This window comes from Carcharhinus amblyrhynchos, chromosome 18 (assembly GCF_965287045.1).
Source record: "Carcharhinus amblyrhynchos chromosome 18, sCarAmb.v2.hapA, whole genome shotgun sequence".
NCBI lineage: Eukaryota > Metazoa > Chordata > Chondrichthyes > Carcharhiniformes > Carcharhinidae > Carcharhinus > Carcharhinus amblyrhynchos.
The window spans coordinates 21576561-21588321 of record NC_137341.1 but is presented as its reverse complement, the minus strand read 5'-3'; the positions used below and the strand labels follow the sequence as shown (position 1 = coordinate 21588321).

The following is an 11761-nucleotide window of genomic DNA, read 5'->3' as shown; positions in this document are numbered from 1 at the left end:
GCCACCATCCATATGAGAGTATCCTGAGAGGAGCACACAGATACTGCGGACATCTATTTCTCTACTTTTTAATTTCAATATGGTCTTCATTGCTTATCTGAGAATTTGAGGACCTGGCTATCTCTCCACAAAGCTCACAAAGTGGCTGAAAGCATGCAGGTCACACGCATTTGCAACATCCACTTTGTATTATGTTGGATATGGCTCTCCATGAAGGTCACTAATTCCCGATGGAGAAAGCCTTGCGTGCATCAACCAGAATCATAGCTGGATTCATTGCTTGGACGGACACCCCATCATCCTCATATATCTGTGGATAGCTGCTGGAGGCTCTACCAGATGTTCACCTCATGCTGCAACTTCAGAATATGTCACCTTGTGGATAGCTCTGCAGGTATACCATCAGCCTGAGGATGGCCAGCCCAGTTACCCTCAGAGCTTTTTGAATGCAAGTGGTCTTGACTGTCATTTTTTCCGTCAGCTGCTTGAGCACAGCTATGCTGTGTGCACCAGATTGTGACCCCCATTACTAATCAAATAAGACTGACTATTTACATAAGAATATCTGCTCTGGAAGCAATGATATGACAGTGCACACTCTGGCGTCTTCTCCTCCTCAGAAGTGAGGAGCTGTCACTCAGACTTGACATGTTAATTACCTTTGTCCATGGCCTACAACAGACGGGAGTGATGAGGTCAATGCGCTTAACAACAAATTCTACTGACTACTCATCATCCAGATGACTGGTGGTATACAATGGGCATTATGCTTTACATTCAACAGAAGGTGTCTTGTATCAATCCATTAGGTCACTCAATTTCTCAGGAGTCCACATGCCTCTCACAATTTAGGACTGCCTTCCTGCTGCCATTTTTCCCCAGCTTCATAGAATCATAGAATCCCTACAGCGCAGAAGGAGGCCATTCAGCCCATCGAGTCTGCATCAACCACAATCCCACCAAGGCCCTATTCCTGTAACCCCACATATTTACCCTGATAATCCCCTGACACTAGGGTCAATTTATCATGGTCAATCAACCTAACCCACTCATTTTTGTGGGAGGAAACTGGAGCACCTGAAAGAAACCCACACAGACAAGGGGAGAATGTGCAAACTCCACACAGACAGTGACCTGAGGCTGGAATTGAATCTGGATCCCTGGCACTGTGAGGCAGCAGTGCTAACTACTGTGCCACCTGTTCTTCTAAGGATGGATACACAGGGCATGCCGGCTCCAGTTTTTGGCACTTTCCTCTAAATTCTGAGTTTTTTAAACCTATGGGCATATAAATTCCATTGTTACTCAGCCATCAAGGAGATGCGCAACTCCTATGCAGCTGGCAGCCTACTTGGTATCATAGGTATGTCTCCTGCATGCAGCCAGTCAGCAATTGTTGTTGGAGTCATCGCTGCCAAGTTTTCTGCTTGGAGAAAATAAGATGAGTACCTTTCTTCAAGTGATTTTTGATCTCCCTTAGGCCAAGTGAGCGGTCAGGATCTGGCATTCACTGCCTGAGAATGTGGTGGAGACAATCATGGTTTTCAATTGTGTACTGAACAATTATCTGAAGAGAAAAGCTTGAAGGGCTACAGGTAATAGTAAGGAGTGGCACTCGTTAAGTTCTTGCAGAGAACCAGCATAGACATGATGGGCAAATGGCCTCCTTCTGTGCTGTAATCATTCTGTGATCCTATTTCAACAATGGGTATGGCCGACAGGGCTCCCGCACTTCTTCCTTGGGGGTTGCTATGAGATAAGCCCTGCTGGCTGCCTTTTAAAGACAGCACCAGAATTTCTGCAACTTCTACAGCCCACACCACCTGTCACCCTTGCCAGCCCTGAGAATATTGCAATTGCAACTTTGCCTCCCACTTGCACAGGCACACCACCTGCTTTTGATCCCAGCAGCAGGCCTTCCTTACTTTCAGTAAAATTCCAGCCTGTCTACCTTTAAAATCTTGAAAATCATATGTGTCATTATAATTAACCTATTCAAAGATTTGTGTACCTTTAGATGATTACTTTTAAATTTGTACCATTTACTTGTATTAGTTTTCCTTTGGTCTCCCTGCTAAATTGTACCCCCTCACACTTTCCCGAGTTCAATTTCATCCAACCTGTGTTCATCCATTCCATCACATTGTCTACGAAAAGTTGATTGGAACCTAGACTGGTTGGGATGCATCGTGCATGCTGCAGAAACTAAGAACAGAAATTGTCCAGGTATCAGCGATAATCTTCTCCTAATCCTCTTTAGGTCGAGAGATGGCGCCAGAAGACTAAAGAACTGCATGTTACACCCTTGTTCATAAAAGATGAACCCAGAACCCAGCAACTTCAGGTTTGTCAGTATAGCTGTGGTGGGAAAGTTTTTGAAACAATTACCTGAAACAAAACAATCACTTGAACAAGTAATTAAGAACAGCCAATGTAGATTTGTGAAGGACAAATCGTGTTTAAGTAACTTCATTGAGATGTTTGATAAGGCAACAGAGAAGGTTGATGAAGGAGAAGCAGTGGTATTATAATATTGTTGTTAGACCAGTGATCTAGAAACCCAGGATAATGCTCTGGGGATTCTGTTCAAATCCCACCACAGCAAATGGTGAAAATAGAATTCAATTAAAAACAATCTGGAATTAAAAGCCTAATGGCAAAACCATTGTTGATGGTGATAAAAACCTTACCTGGTCTGGCTTATATATAACTTCACATCCACAGCAATGTAATTGACTCTTAGATGCATTCAGAGATGGGCAATGAATGCTGGCACAACCAGCAAAGTCCCATGAATAATTTTTTTTAATGTGGATTCCTAAATTGCTTTTGGTAAAGTGGCTCATAATTGGCTTGCCAGTAAGTTTGAAGTTTATGGAATAAAGGGGAGGTGGTGGTGCAGTCACATTCTTGCTGGACCCAGGTTAATGATCCTCTGGGAACTCAGGTTTGAATCCCATGACGGGTGATCTGGAATTCAAATTCTAGTGATGACCATGAAACTATTGTCAATTGTCATAAAAGCCCACCTGGTTCACTAATGTCCTTCAGGGAAGGAAATTTGCCATCCTTACCTAGTCTGGCCTACATATTAACTCTTAAATGCCTTCTAGCCTAGCAAGCCACTCAGTTGTATTCAACCACTACAAAGAAAACAAAAAGAAATGAAACCAGATGGGGATAAATTGCCCCTTAATATCCCAAAGTGTAGGTTAGATGCATTAGCTGCGGTAAATGTGTAGGGTTACAGGAATAGAGCAGGGGTGAGGGCATAGGTAAGATACTCGATGGGCCAAATGGCCTCTTCTGCACTGTAGAGATTCGGTGATCACAGATATCAGTCTTTAGCCAATTCAATTCACGCCATGTAATATCAGTAAATGGCACTGGATGCTGCGCCCTGACAAGATTCTGGCAATAGTCCTAAGGCTTGTGCTCTAGAACTTTCTGTGCTCCTAACTAAACAGTTCTAGCGCAGTTACAACACTGATATCTACCTGGCAATGTGTAAAAGTGCCCAGGTATATCCTGCACCATAGGATCCCGACAGTGAAGAAAGAAGCCATCCCACACGTCAAGTCCATGGTGGGGCAGGGGGGAGGTGGGGTGGGGGTGGCAGGGGTCGGGTTGTGGGGGGGCATGGTTGGGGCAGGTGGGGGGCTGTGGGGGGGTGGGGTGGAGGGGGTAGGTGGGTGGGGCGGGGGAGTGGGGAGTGGGGGGCGGAGGGGGGGGTGGGGGTGGGGCGGGGGGGTGGGGGGGTGGAGGGTGTGGAGAGTGGGAGGAGTGGGGCAGGGGGTGGGGGGAGGTGGGGGGGTGGGGAGGGAGATGGGGGGTGGGGCAGGGGGGAGGGAGGGGGGTGGGGCAGGGGGAGGGGTGGGCCGGTGGGAGGTGGGGAGGTTGGGGTGGGGGGTGGGCAGTGATAGTGTGGGGGTTGACAGTGTGGGGGTGTGGTGGGGTGACGGTGTGGGGGGGTGAGGTTGTGGGGAATGAGGTTGTGGGGATGTCATGGGGGTGGGGATGAGCTTGTGGGGGTGGGGGTGGGGGCAAGGTTGTGGGGATGAGGGTGGGGCTGGGAGGGGTGTGGGGAGGGTGGGGGGGACGAGGGGGTGTGGGGGGGTTGGGGGGTGGGTTGGGGAGGGTGGGGAGGGTGAAGGGGTAGGGGTGGGGGGTGTGGGGGGGTGGGGGTGTGGGGGGGGGTGTGAGGGGGGTGTGGGGAGGGTGGGGGAGTGTGGGGAGGGTGGGGGAGTGTAGGGAGGGTGAGGGGTGTGGGGTTGGGGAGGGGGTGTGTGGGGGGTGGGGGGTGGGGGGTGGGGTATGGGTTGGGGTTGGAGGTTTGGGGGTGGGGGTGGGGGCTGGGGGGGTGGGGATTGGAGAGCTGGGGGTTGGGGGGGTGGGGATGGGGGGTGTAGGGTGGTGGGGGTGGTGGGCGTGGGGGGGGTTGTTGTGGTGGTGGTGGTGGGGGTGGTGGGTGTGGGGGGGGGTGGTTGGAGTGGTGGGGGTGGGGGTGGTTGGGGTGGGTGCGGGGTGGGGGTGGGTGGTTGGGGTGGGTGCGGGATGGGGGTGCCCCTTGATATTCAATGGAATTACCATTGCTGAATCACACACTATCAACATTCTGGAGGGTTACCATTGATCAGAAACTAACCTGGACTAGCCATATGAATACTGTGGTTACTAGAACAGATCAAAGACAAAGCATCATGTGGCACATAACTCATCTCCTGACCCCCCAAAGCCAGTCCACTAGCTACAAGGCACATGTCAGCAGTGCAATGGAATACTCTCCACTTGGCTGGATGAGTGCAGCTCCTACAACATTCAAGAAGCCTGACACTATCCAGGACAAAGCAGCTGACTTGATTGCTGACCCTTTCACAAACATTCAGCCTTTGCACCAATGATAAACAGTGGGAGCAGCATGAGCCATCTACAAGATGTACTGCAGGAGCTCACCAAGACTCTTCAAGGAACACCTTCCAAACCCATGACTGCTACCATCTAAAAGGACAAGAGCCGCAGAACAACATCAGCTGAAGGTTCCCCTCCAAGTTACTCACCATCCTGATTTAGATATATATTTCCATTCCTTCACTACCACTGGGTCAAAATCCTGGAATTCCCTCCTATTAGCATTTTGGGTGTACCTACATCTCATCAACTGCAGTGATTCAAGAAGGAGCTCACCATCACCTTCTGAAGAGCAACCATAGATGGGCAACAAATGCTAGCCTAGCCAGTGACGTCACAGCTTTTTTTAAAAACAAGACAGTGGCAGCATGGATACAAAATTGACTAAGTGACAGGGAATAGACAATTGTGACAAACAATTGATTTTTGGACTGGAAGTATGTACTAAGACCAAAAGTCTGTACTAATACCACCGCTTTTCCTGGCATTATTAATAATTTGGATTGCAGGGTACAGGGGGCAATTTTAAAATTTGTAGCTGACACAAAACTTGGAAATATAATTTTAAATTTATTTATTAGTGTCACAAGTATGCTTACATTAACACTGCAATGAAGTTACTGTGGCACGACTCCATGAAAATTATGAGATGCTTATCCCTATCGTTAAACAGGCTATGTTGAGAGTGCAGGGTTCAAACTTAGTATCTTATCCTGTGCCAGCAAAAATCGCTGTTACTGGGAATAGGGTGGGAATCCCAAAACTTGGTTCCACCATTTTTAAAGACCTCTGGAATTGATCCAACTCTGTGAAATCTGGCCCAAAATATTTCTTCAATATCACTGCCATTTTCTCATTCCCTATGATAATTTCTCCTGTCTCTATCTTTTGAGGGATCAATGTCTACTGAGCTACTTTCCTTTTTTATGTGCATGTGCTCTTACAATCCATTTTTTTTCATATTCCTAGCTAGTTTACTCTCATTTTAATTTTCTTTTCCTTTTTATCAACTTCTTGCTGGCCTTTTGCTGGTTTCTAAAAGGCTCCCAATCCTCAGGTTTCTTTATTCTCTCCTTTACGAAGCATTCCATTGTTTTCCCTCCCAACGATGTTAACTTATAATCCACTGGACATGTTATATTGCCCTTCTTAACAATGGGGACAATCTTACAGGGGCAGGGATGTAAAATATGGTGAACAGTTCAAAAATCCATTGACTTTGACAGGACTGGAAAATCTGCCCATTAGGTATTGTGCTAACAACCTGCTTGTATTCTGGTACACATCTTTGTCTAACAATTTATTAAATTTGTGTTGTAATATCTCAGCAATCACTTTCCTGGATTCCTCTAATAAGCATGAATGCAATTTGTCCATACCTGGGGTTCTAACCACTTTGAATTTGACTGGTTTGTTTCATACATCATCTTTTTGTTTTAAATGCATTTATTTGTCATTTCATCATTCAATGTCATGTCCACCTGTTCATATCTCTATTAAATATCAAACCAAAACAATTAATTAATGTTTCTGTTATCTATTATTTCCTGTGGTATTATACTATCTAGCCCTTAATGACCCCATTCCCAACCCAATCTGTTGAATACCATTCTAAATGTCTTCCATTGTTGTTCTACATCATTGTTTGCTGATATTGTTGCCCATTTTGTTTTCCCCAAGTCTTACTCTTAGCCCCTCAAAATCAGCTTTTCTACCATGTTATCACACTTATGTCTTTATCTATTATTACCTCAAGGATTATATTGGTCACTATTGCCAGATGTTCCCCTCCCTTTACTTTCCTTATCTATCTACTGTAATTCATAAGCCACCACGAGAGCCAATGATTCCTCCCTTGTTGGCTTTTGTACATAATCACTTTGGAAAAAGTCCTAAACACAATATAGGAACTCCATTTCATTATCCCCTTTAGCTACTTCTTCTGTCCAATTAATATTAGGGTAGTTGAAATCCTGTTTGAATTTCTATTTTATTAACTTGATGCTTCCCTGGCCTGAATAATTTTCTCTTTCCTCCCAATCTCTAACTGAACTGTCCTACAATTGACCTCTTCCTGGCATCATCACCTGATTGAAATTGCTGCTTTTTGTAGTGTTTATCCCTCAAGTTTCCCCAATCACTCAAAATGGTTACATTCATCACCTTCTGATCTTTTTAGGACTGTTAATATCCTGCACCATGAATATAGCTTGCCCAGAAAAAAAATATGTCCAGTTACCTGAGTCTAGAACAACGTATGTTGATTTCTCATAATATTCAAGGAAGTTCTGAGGAGTCATGAGTTCTGAACGGCCACACAGATATTTGATGGTATTCTCTTTGATGATCAGATGGCGGATTTCTTCCGACACAGTGTAATTTGGTCCAGTTATGTTTTTCTGCATGAGAGAAATGAGCAGTGATCATGATTTTTATATGTGCACTGTCTCCAAATTTGGTGGAAACCGGATGTGACTGTATACAGGTAGGATGAAGGTGGCCCTCTGATCCTCTTCAGACTTATAAATTTACCCTATCTGAATCCTCTGTCACTACAGCCTTAGTTATTCAATTTGCCAGGATGCTGGTCTCAGCCTGAAGTAGAATCCATCTTAATGAAACAGCTCACTTTACCAGGTACTGGTGCCCCTTCTCTGAGAATTGAAACACTTGCCTCCCATACCACTCTTGACCCACATGTTGCAACCTCTAACCCAGGTGTGGCCAATGCATGGCCTGTAGGCCACTACCTGGGCTGCCAGGCCCCTCTACCCATGCTGGCAGGTCTCTCCACTCGGGCTGCCAGGCCTCTCCACCAGAGCTACCAGGCCCCTCCACCCATGTTGCCAGGCCTCTCCACCTGTGTTGCCAGGCCTCACCATGTGGGCTGCCAGGTCTTTCCACCTGGGCTGCCAGGCCTCTCCACCCGTGCTGGCAGGTCTCTTTACTTGGGCTGCCAGGCCTCTCCACTCAGGCTGCCAGGCCTCTCCACCAGGCTGCCAGGCCTCTCCACCTATGTTGCCAGGCCCCTCCACCCAGGTTGCCAGGCCTCTCCACTCAGGCTGCCAGGTCTTTCCACCTGGGCTGCCAGGCCCCTCCACGCAGGCTGCCAGGCCCCTCCACCCAGATTGCCAGCTCTCTCCACCCGTGCTGCCAGGCCCCTCCATCCGTGTTGTCAGGTCTCTCCACTGGGGCTGCCAGGCCCGTCCACCCGGGCTGTAGACCCCTATTCAAAATAACAGTAAGTGAATTTGAAAAACTGCTCCTCCAGTCACAGGCTTTTCTTCACCATCATTTTCTATTGCTAGAATCACTTGTTAGTTAATCAGCAATAAATGTGGGGAAAAACCAATCTCTGATGGGACAGGCAGCTTTCTTCACTCTGATCCCAGGATGTTGTGGGAAGCTAAGGAGGAAATTGCAGGTCCCTAGCAGAGATATTTGAATCATCAACAGCTATAGGTGAGGCGCCTAAAGATTGGAGAGTAGCAAATGTTGTGCCTTTGTTTAATAAAAAAGCCTGGAAACTACAGGCCGGTGAGCCTCACATCTGTAGTGGGTAAGTTGTAAGAAGGTATTTTGAGAGACAAGATCTACAGGCATTCAGAGAGGCAAGGACTGATTGGGGACAGGCAGCATAGCTTTGTGAGTGGAAATTTGATTGAGTTTTTTGAAATGGTAACCAAGAAGGTAGATGAGGACAGTGCAGTTGATGTTGTCCACATGGACTTTAGCAAGACCTTTGACAAGGTACCATATGGTAGGTTGTTGCATAAGTTTAAATCTCATGGGATCCAGGGTGAGATAGCTGAATGGATACAAAATTGCTGACAACAAAAAACAGGGTAGTTGTAGAAGGTTGTTTTTCAAACTGGAGGCCTGTGACCAGCAGTGTGCCTTAGGGATTGGTGCTGGGTCCACTGTTATTTGTCATTTACATTAATGATTTGGATTAAAATTTAGGAGGCATGGTTAGTAAGTTTACAGATGACACCAAGATCAGTGGTATAGTGGACACTGAATAAGGTTATCTAGGATTGCAAAGGGATCTTGATCAATTGGGCCAGTGGGCTGATGAATGGCAGATGAAGTTTAATTTAGACAAATGCAAGGTGATAGAACATAGAACTCTACAGTGCAGAAACAGGTCCTTGGCCCAGCGAGTCTGCACTGACCACAATCCCACCCGGGCCCTATCCCCATATCCTTACACATTTACCCACTAATCCCTCTAACCTACACATCTCAGGACACTAAGGGGCAACTTTAGCAACCTAACCCGCACATCTTTGGACTGTGGGAGGAAACTAGAGCACCCGGAGGAAACCCACGCAGATATCAGGAGAATGTGCAAACACCACACAGACAGTGACCTGAGCCAGGAATCAAACCCAGAGCTGTGAAGCAGCAGTGCTAACCACTATGCTACTGTGCCGCCCATAATGATGCATTTTGGTAGATTGAATTAGGGCAGGGCTTACTCAGTTAATGGCATTGGGGAGAGTTATAGATTAAAGAGATCTAAGAATACAGGTTCATAGCTCCTTGAAAGTGGGGTCACAGGTGAACAGGGTGGTGAAGAAGGCATTCAGCTTGCTTGGTTTCATTGGTCAGAAATTGAATACAGGAGGTGGAATGTCTTGTTGAAGTTGTACAAGACATTGGTAAGGCCACATTGGAACACTAGGTACAGTTCTGGTCACCTTATTATAGAAAGGATATTATTAAACTAGAAAGAGTGCAGAAAACATTTACTAGGATGGACCCGGACTTGATGGTTTGAGTTGTAAGAAGATGTTGGATAGACTGGGACACTTTTCCCTGGAGTGTAGGAGGCTTAGGACTGATCATATAGAGGTCTATAAAATAATGAAGAACAGAGATAAGGCAGATAGTCAACATCTTTTCCCAAAGGTAGAGGAATCTAAAACTAGAGGGTATAAAGTTAAAGTGAGAGGGGAGAGATACAAAAGGGTTCAGAGGGGCAATTTTTTCACACAGAGGGTGTGAGTGTCTGCAACAAGTTGCCAGAGGTGGGTACAATTTTGTTTTTTAAAAAGCTTTTAGACAGTTACATGAGTAAGATGGATATAGAGGGATATGGACCAAATGCAGGCAATTGGGACTAACTTAGTGGTAAAAACAGGGACAAGTTGGGTCGAAGGACCTGTTTCCATTCTGTAACCTCTCTGATTCTAACTATGGTGCAATAGCAATAGTGAGACTGGTGTGGGAGGCAGGGAGAGGAATCAAAGTGGTGGCTTGGCACAGGGATGGAGTGGCTATCAGACAGGGGAAAGTGGTAACAAAAACAGAAAATGCTGGAAAATCTCAGCAGGTCTGACAGCATCTGAATAGAGCCAATGTTTTGAGTCTAAATGGCCCTTCATCAGACCTAAGAGCAAAGAAAATCAGCAGAGATTTATACTACGAGGGTGGGAATGATGGGGTGCGGGGGAGGATGGAAGAAGATAAGGAGTGCAGGAATAGAGAAGTGGAAAAATGGAAGTGAAAAGAGGAATAAGGATCATAAAGGTGGGGAATAAGAATGGGGAAAGTGGCTCCTGAGTAGGGAAGGAGTGGTGGTTGGGCAGGGGGAAAGGGGCTGCTGGATGGTGGGAAAGTAGCTGCTGAACAGAAAGAAGGAAGAGACTATCGGGCCAAGGACGGACACTGGCTGCTGGTGGGGGGGAAAAGACTGTCTGGTGTGTGTGTGTGTGTGTGTGTGTGTAAATGTCTGGCTCACCCTCCACTCCCACATCCCAATTTTCACAGTATGAGAGTGAGACAGGAAAACACAATTTCACCACCTCATGCACTCATGGTCATCTTTATTAATTACTCAGTATTTGAAATAATCAATTTATTGCTTTGATATTGCTTTATTTTAGCTCAAAAAATTGTTTATTTTCTTCAAATGCCAACCTTTTAAATTTTTATTTAATGTTACATCAAATCATATCTTTTTGAACTTTGCTCATTGATCCCTGGAGTTAGAAAAGATTGAAATGTAGCCACTTGCACAAAAGATTTGGTGAAATGCCATTTTGCCTGTGGTTCAACTGGTAATCTAGAAATTATTGTTAGTTGTATTGAAGAATTTTAAGGTGGAGTGTATTGATCAGGGTTTCATATGAACACCTATAAAAAGATAGTTACTGAAACAGTGGGGTGCTTGAGTTTGGAGTTACATAGAAACATAGAAGATAGAAGGCCATTCAGCCTTTTGAGCCCACTCCACCATTCATTAAGATCATGGCGGATTGTCCTAGTCTAATCCTGCTTTTTCCCCATAACCTTGATCCCGTTGACCCCAAGTGCCATTTCCAATCACCTCTTGAATATATTCAATGTTTTGGCATCAACTACTTCCTGTGGTAATGAATTCCACGGGCTCACCATTCTTTGGGTGAAGGAATGTCTCCTCACCTCTGTCCTAAATGATATACCCTGAATCTTCAGACTGTGACCCCTAGTTCTGGACACCCTCACAATTGGGAACATCCTTCCTGCATCTACTCTGTGTAGTCCCGTTGGAATTTTATAAGTTTCTATGAGATCTCCCCTCGTTCGTCTGACTTCAGCGAAAACAATCCTAACTTAGTCAATCTCTCCTCATACATCAATTTCCCCCATCCTCGGAATCAGCCTGGTAAACCTTCACTGCACTCCCTTGAGAGCAAGAACATCCTTCCTCAGAAAAGGAGACCAAAACTGCACACAATGTTATAGGTGTAGCCTCACAAAGGCCCTGTATAATTGCAACACCACATCCCTGCTCCTGTATTCAACCTCTCACAATAAAGGCCAACATACTATTTGCCCTCTTTACCGCCTGCAGTACCTGCAGCTT

At 45.7% G+C, this 11761-nt stretch overlaps 1 protein-coding gene across 1 annotated transcript in view; it reads right to left on the bottom strand.

Annotated features, from left to right (window-relative positions):
- Positions 1–2089: 2089 nt before the first annotated feature.
- Positions 2090–11761, bottom strand: part of LOC145355184 (testis-expressed protein 47-like) — a 55243-nt gene continuing 45571 nt past the window's right edge. The window contains exons 6-7 of the mRNA XM_080207097.1: positions 7148–7307; positions 2090–2388 (exon numbers count right to left, since the gene is read on the bottom strand). Coding sequence (XP_080063223.1) covers positions 2090–2388; positions 7148–7307 — 459 coding nt within the window. The remainder of the gene's footprint in view (positions 2389–7147; positions 7308–11761) is intronic.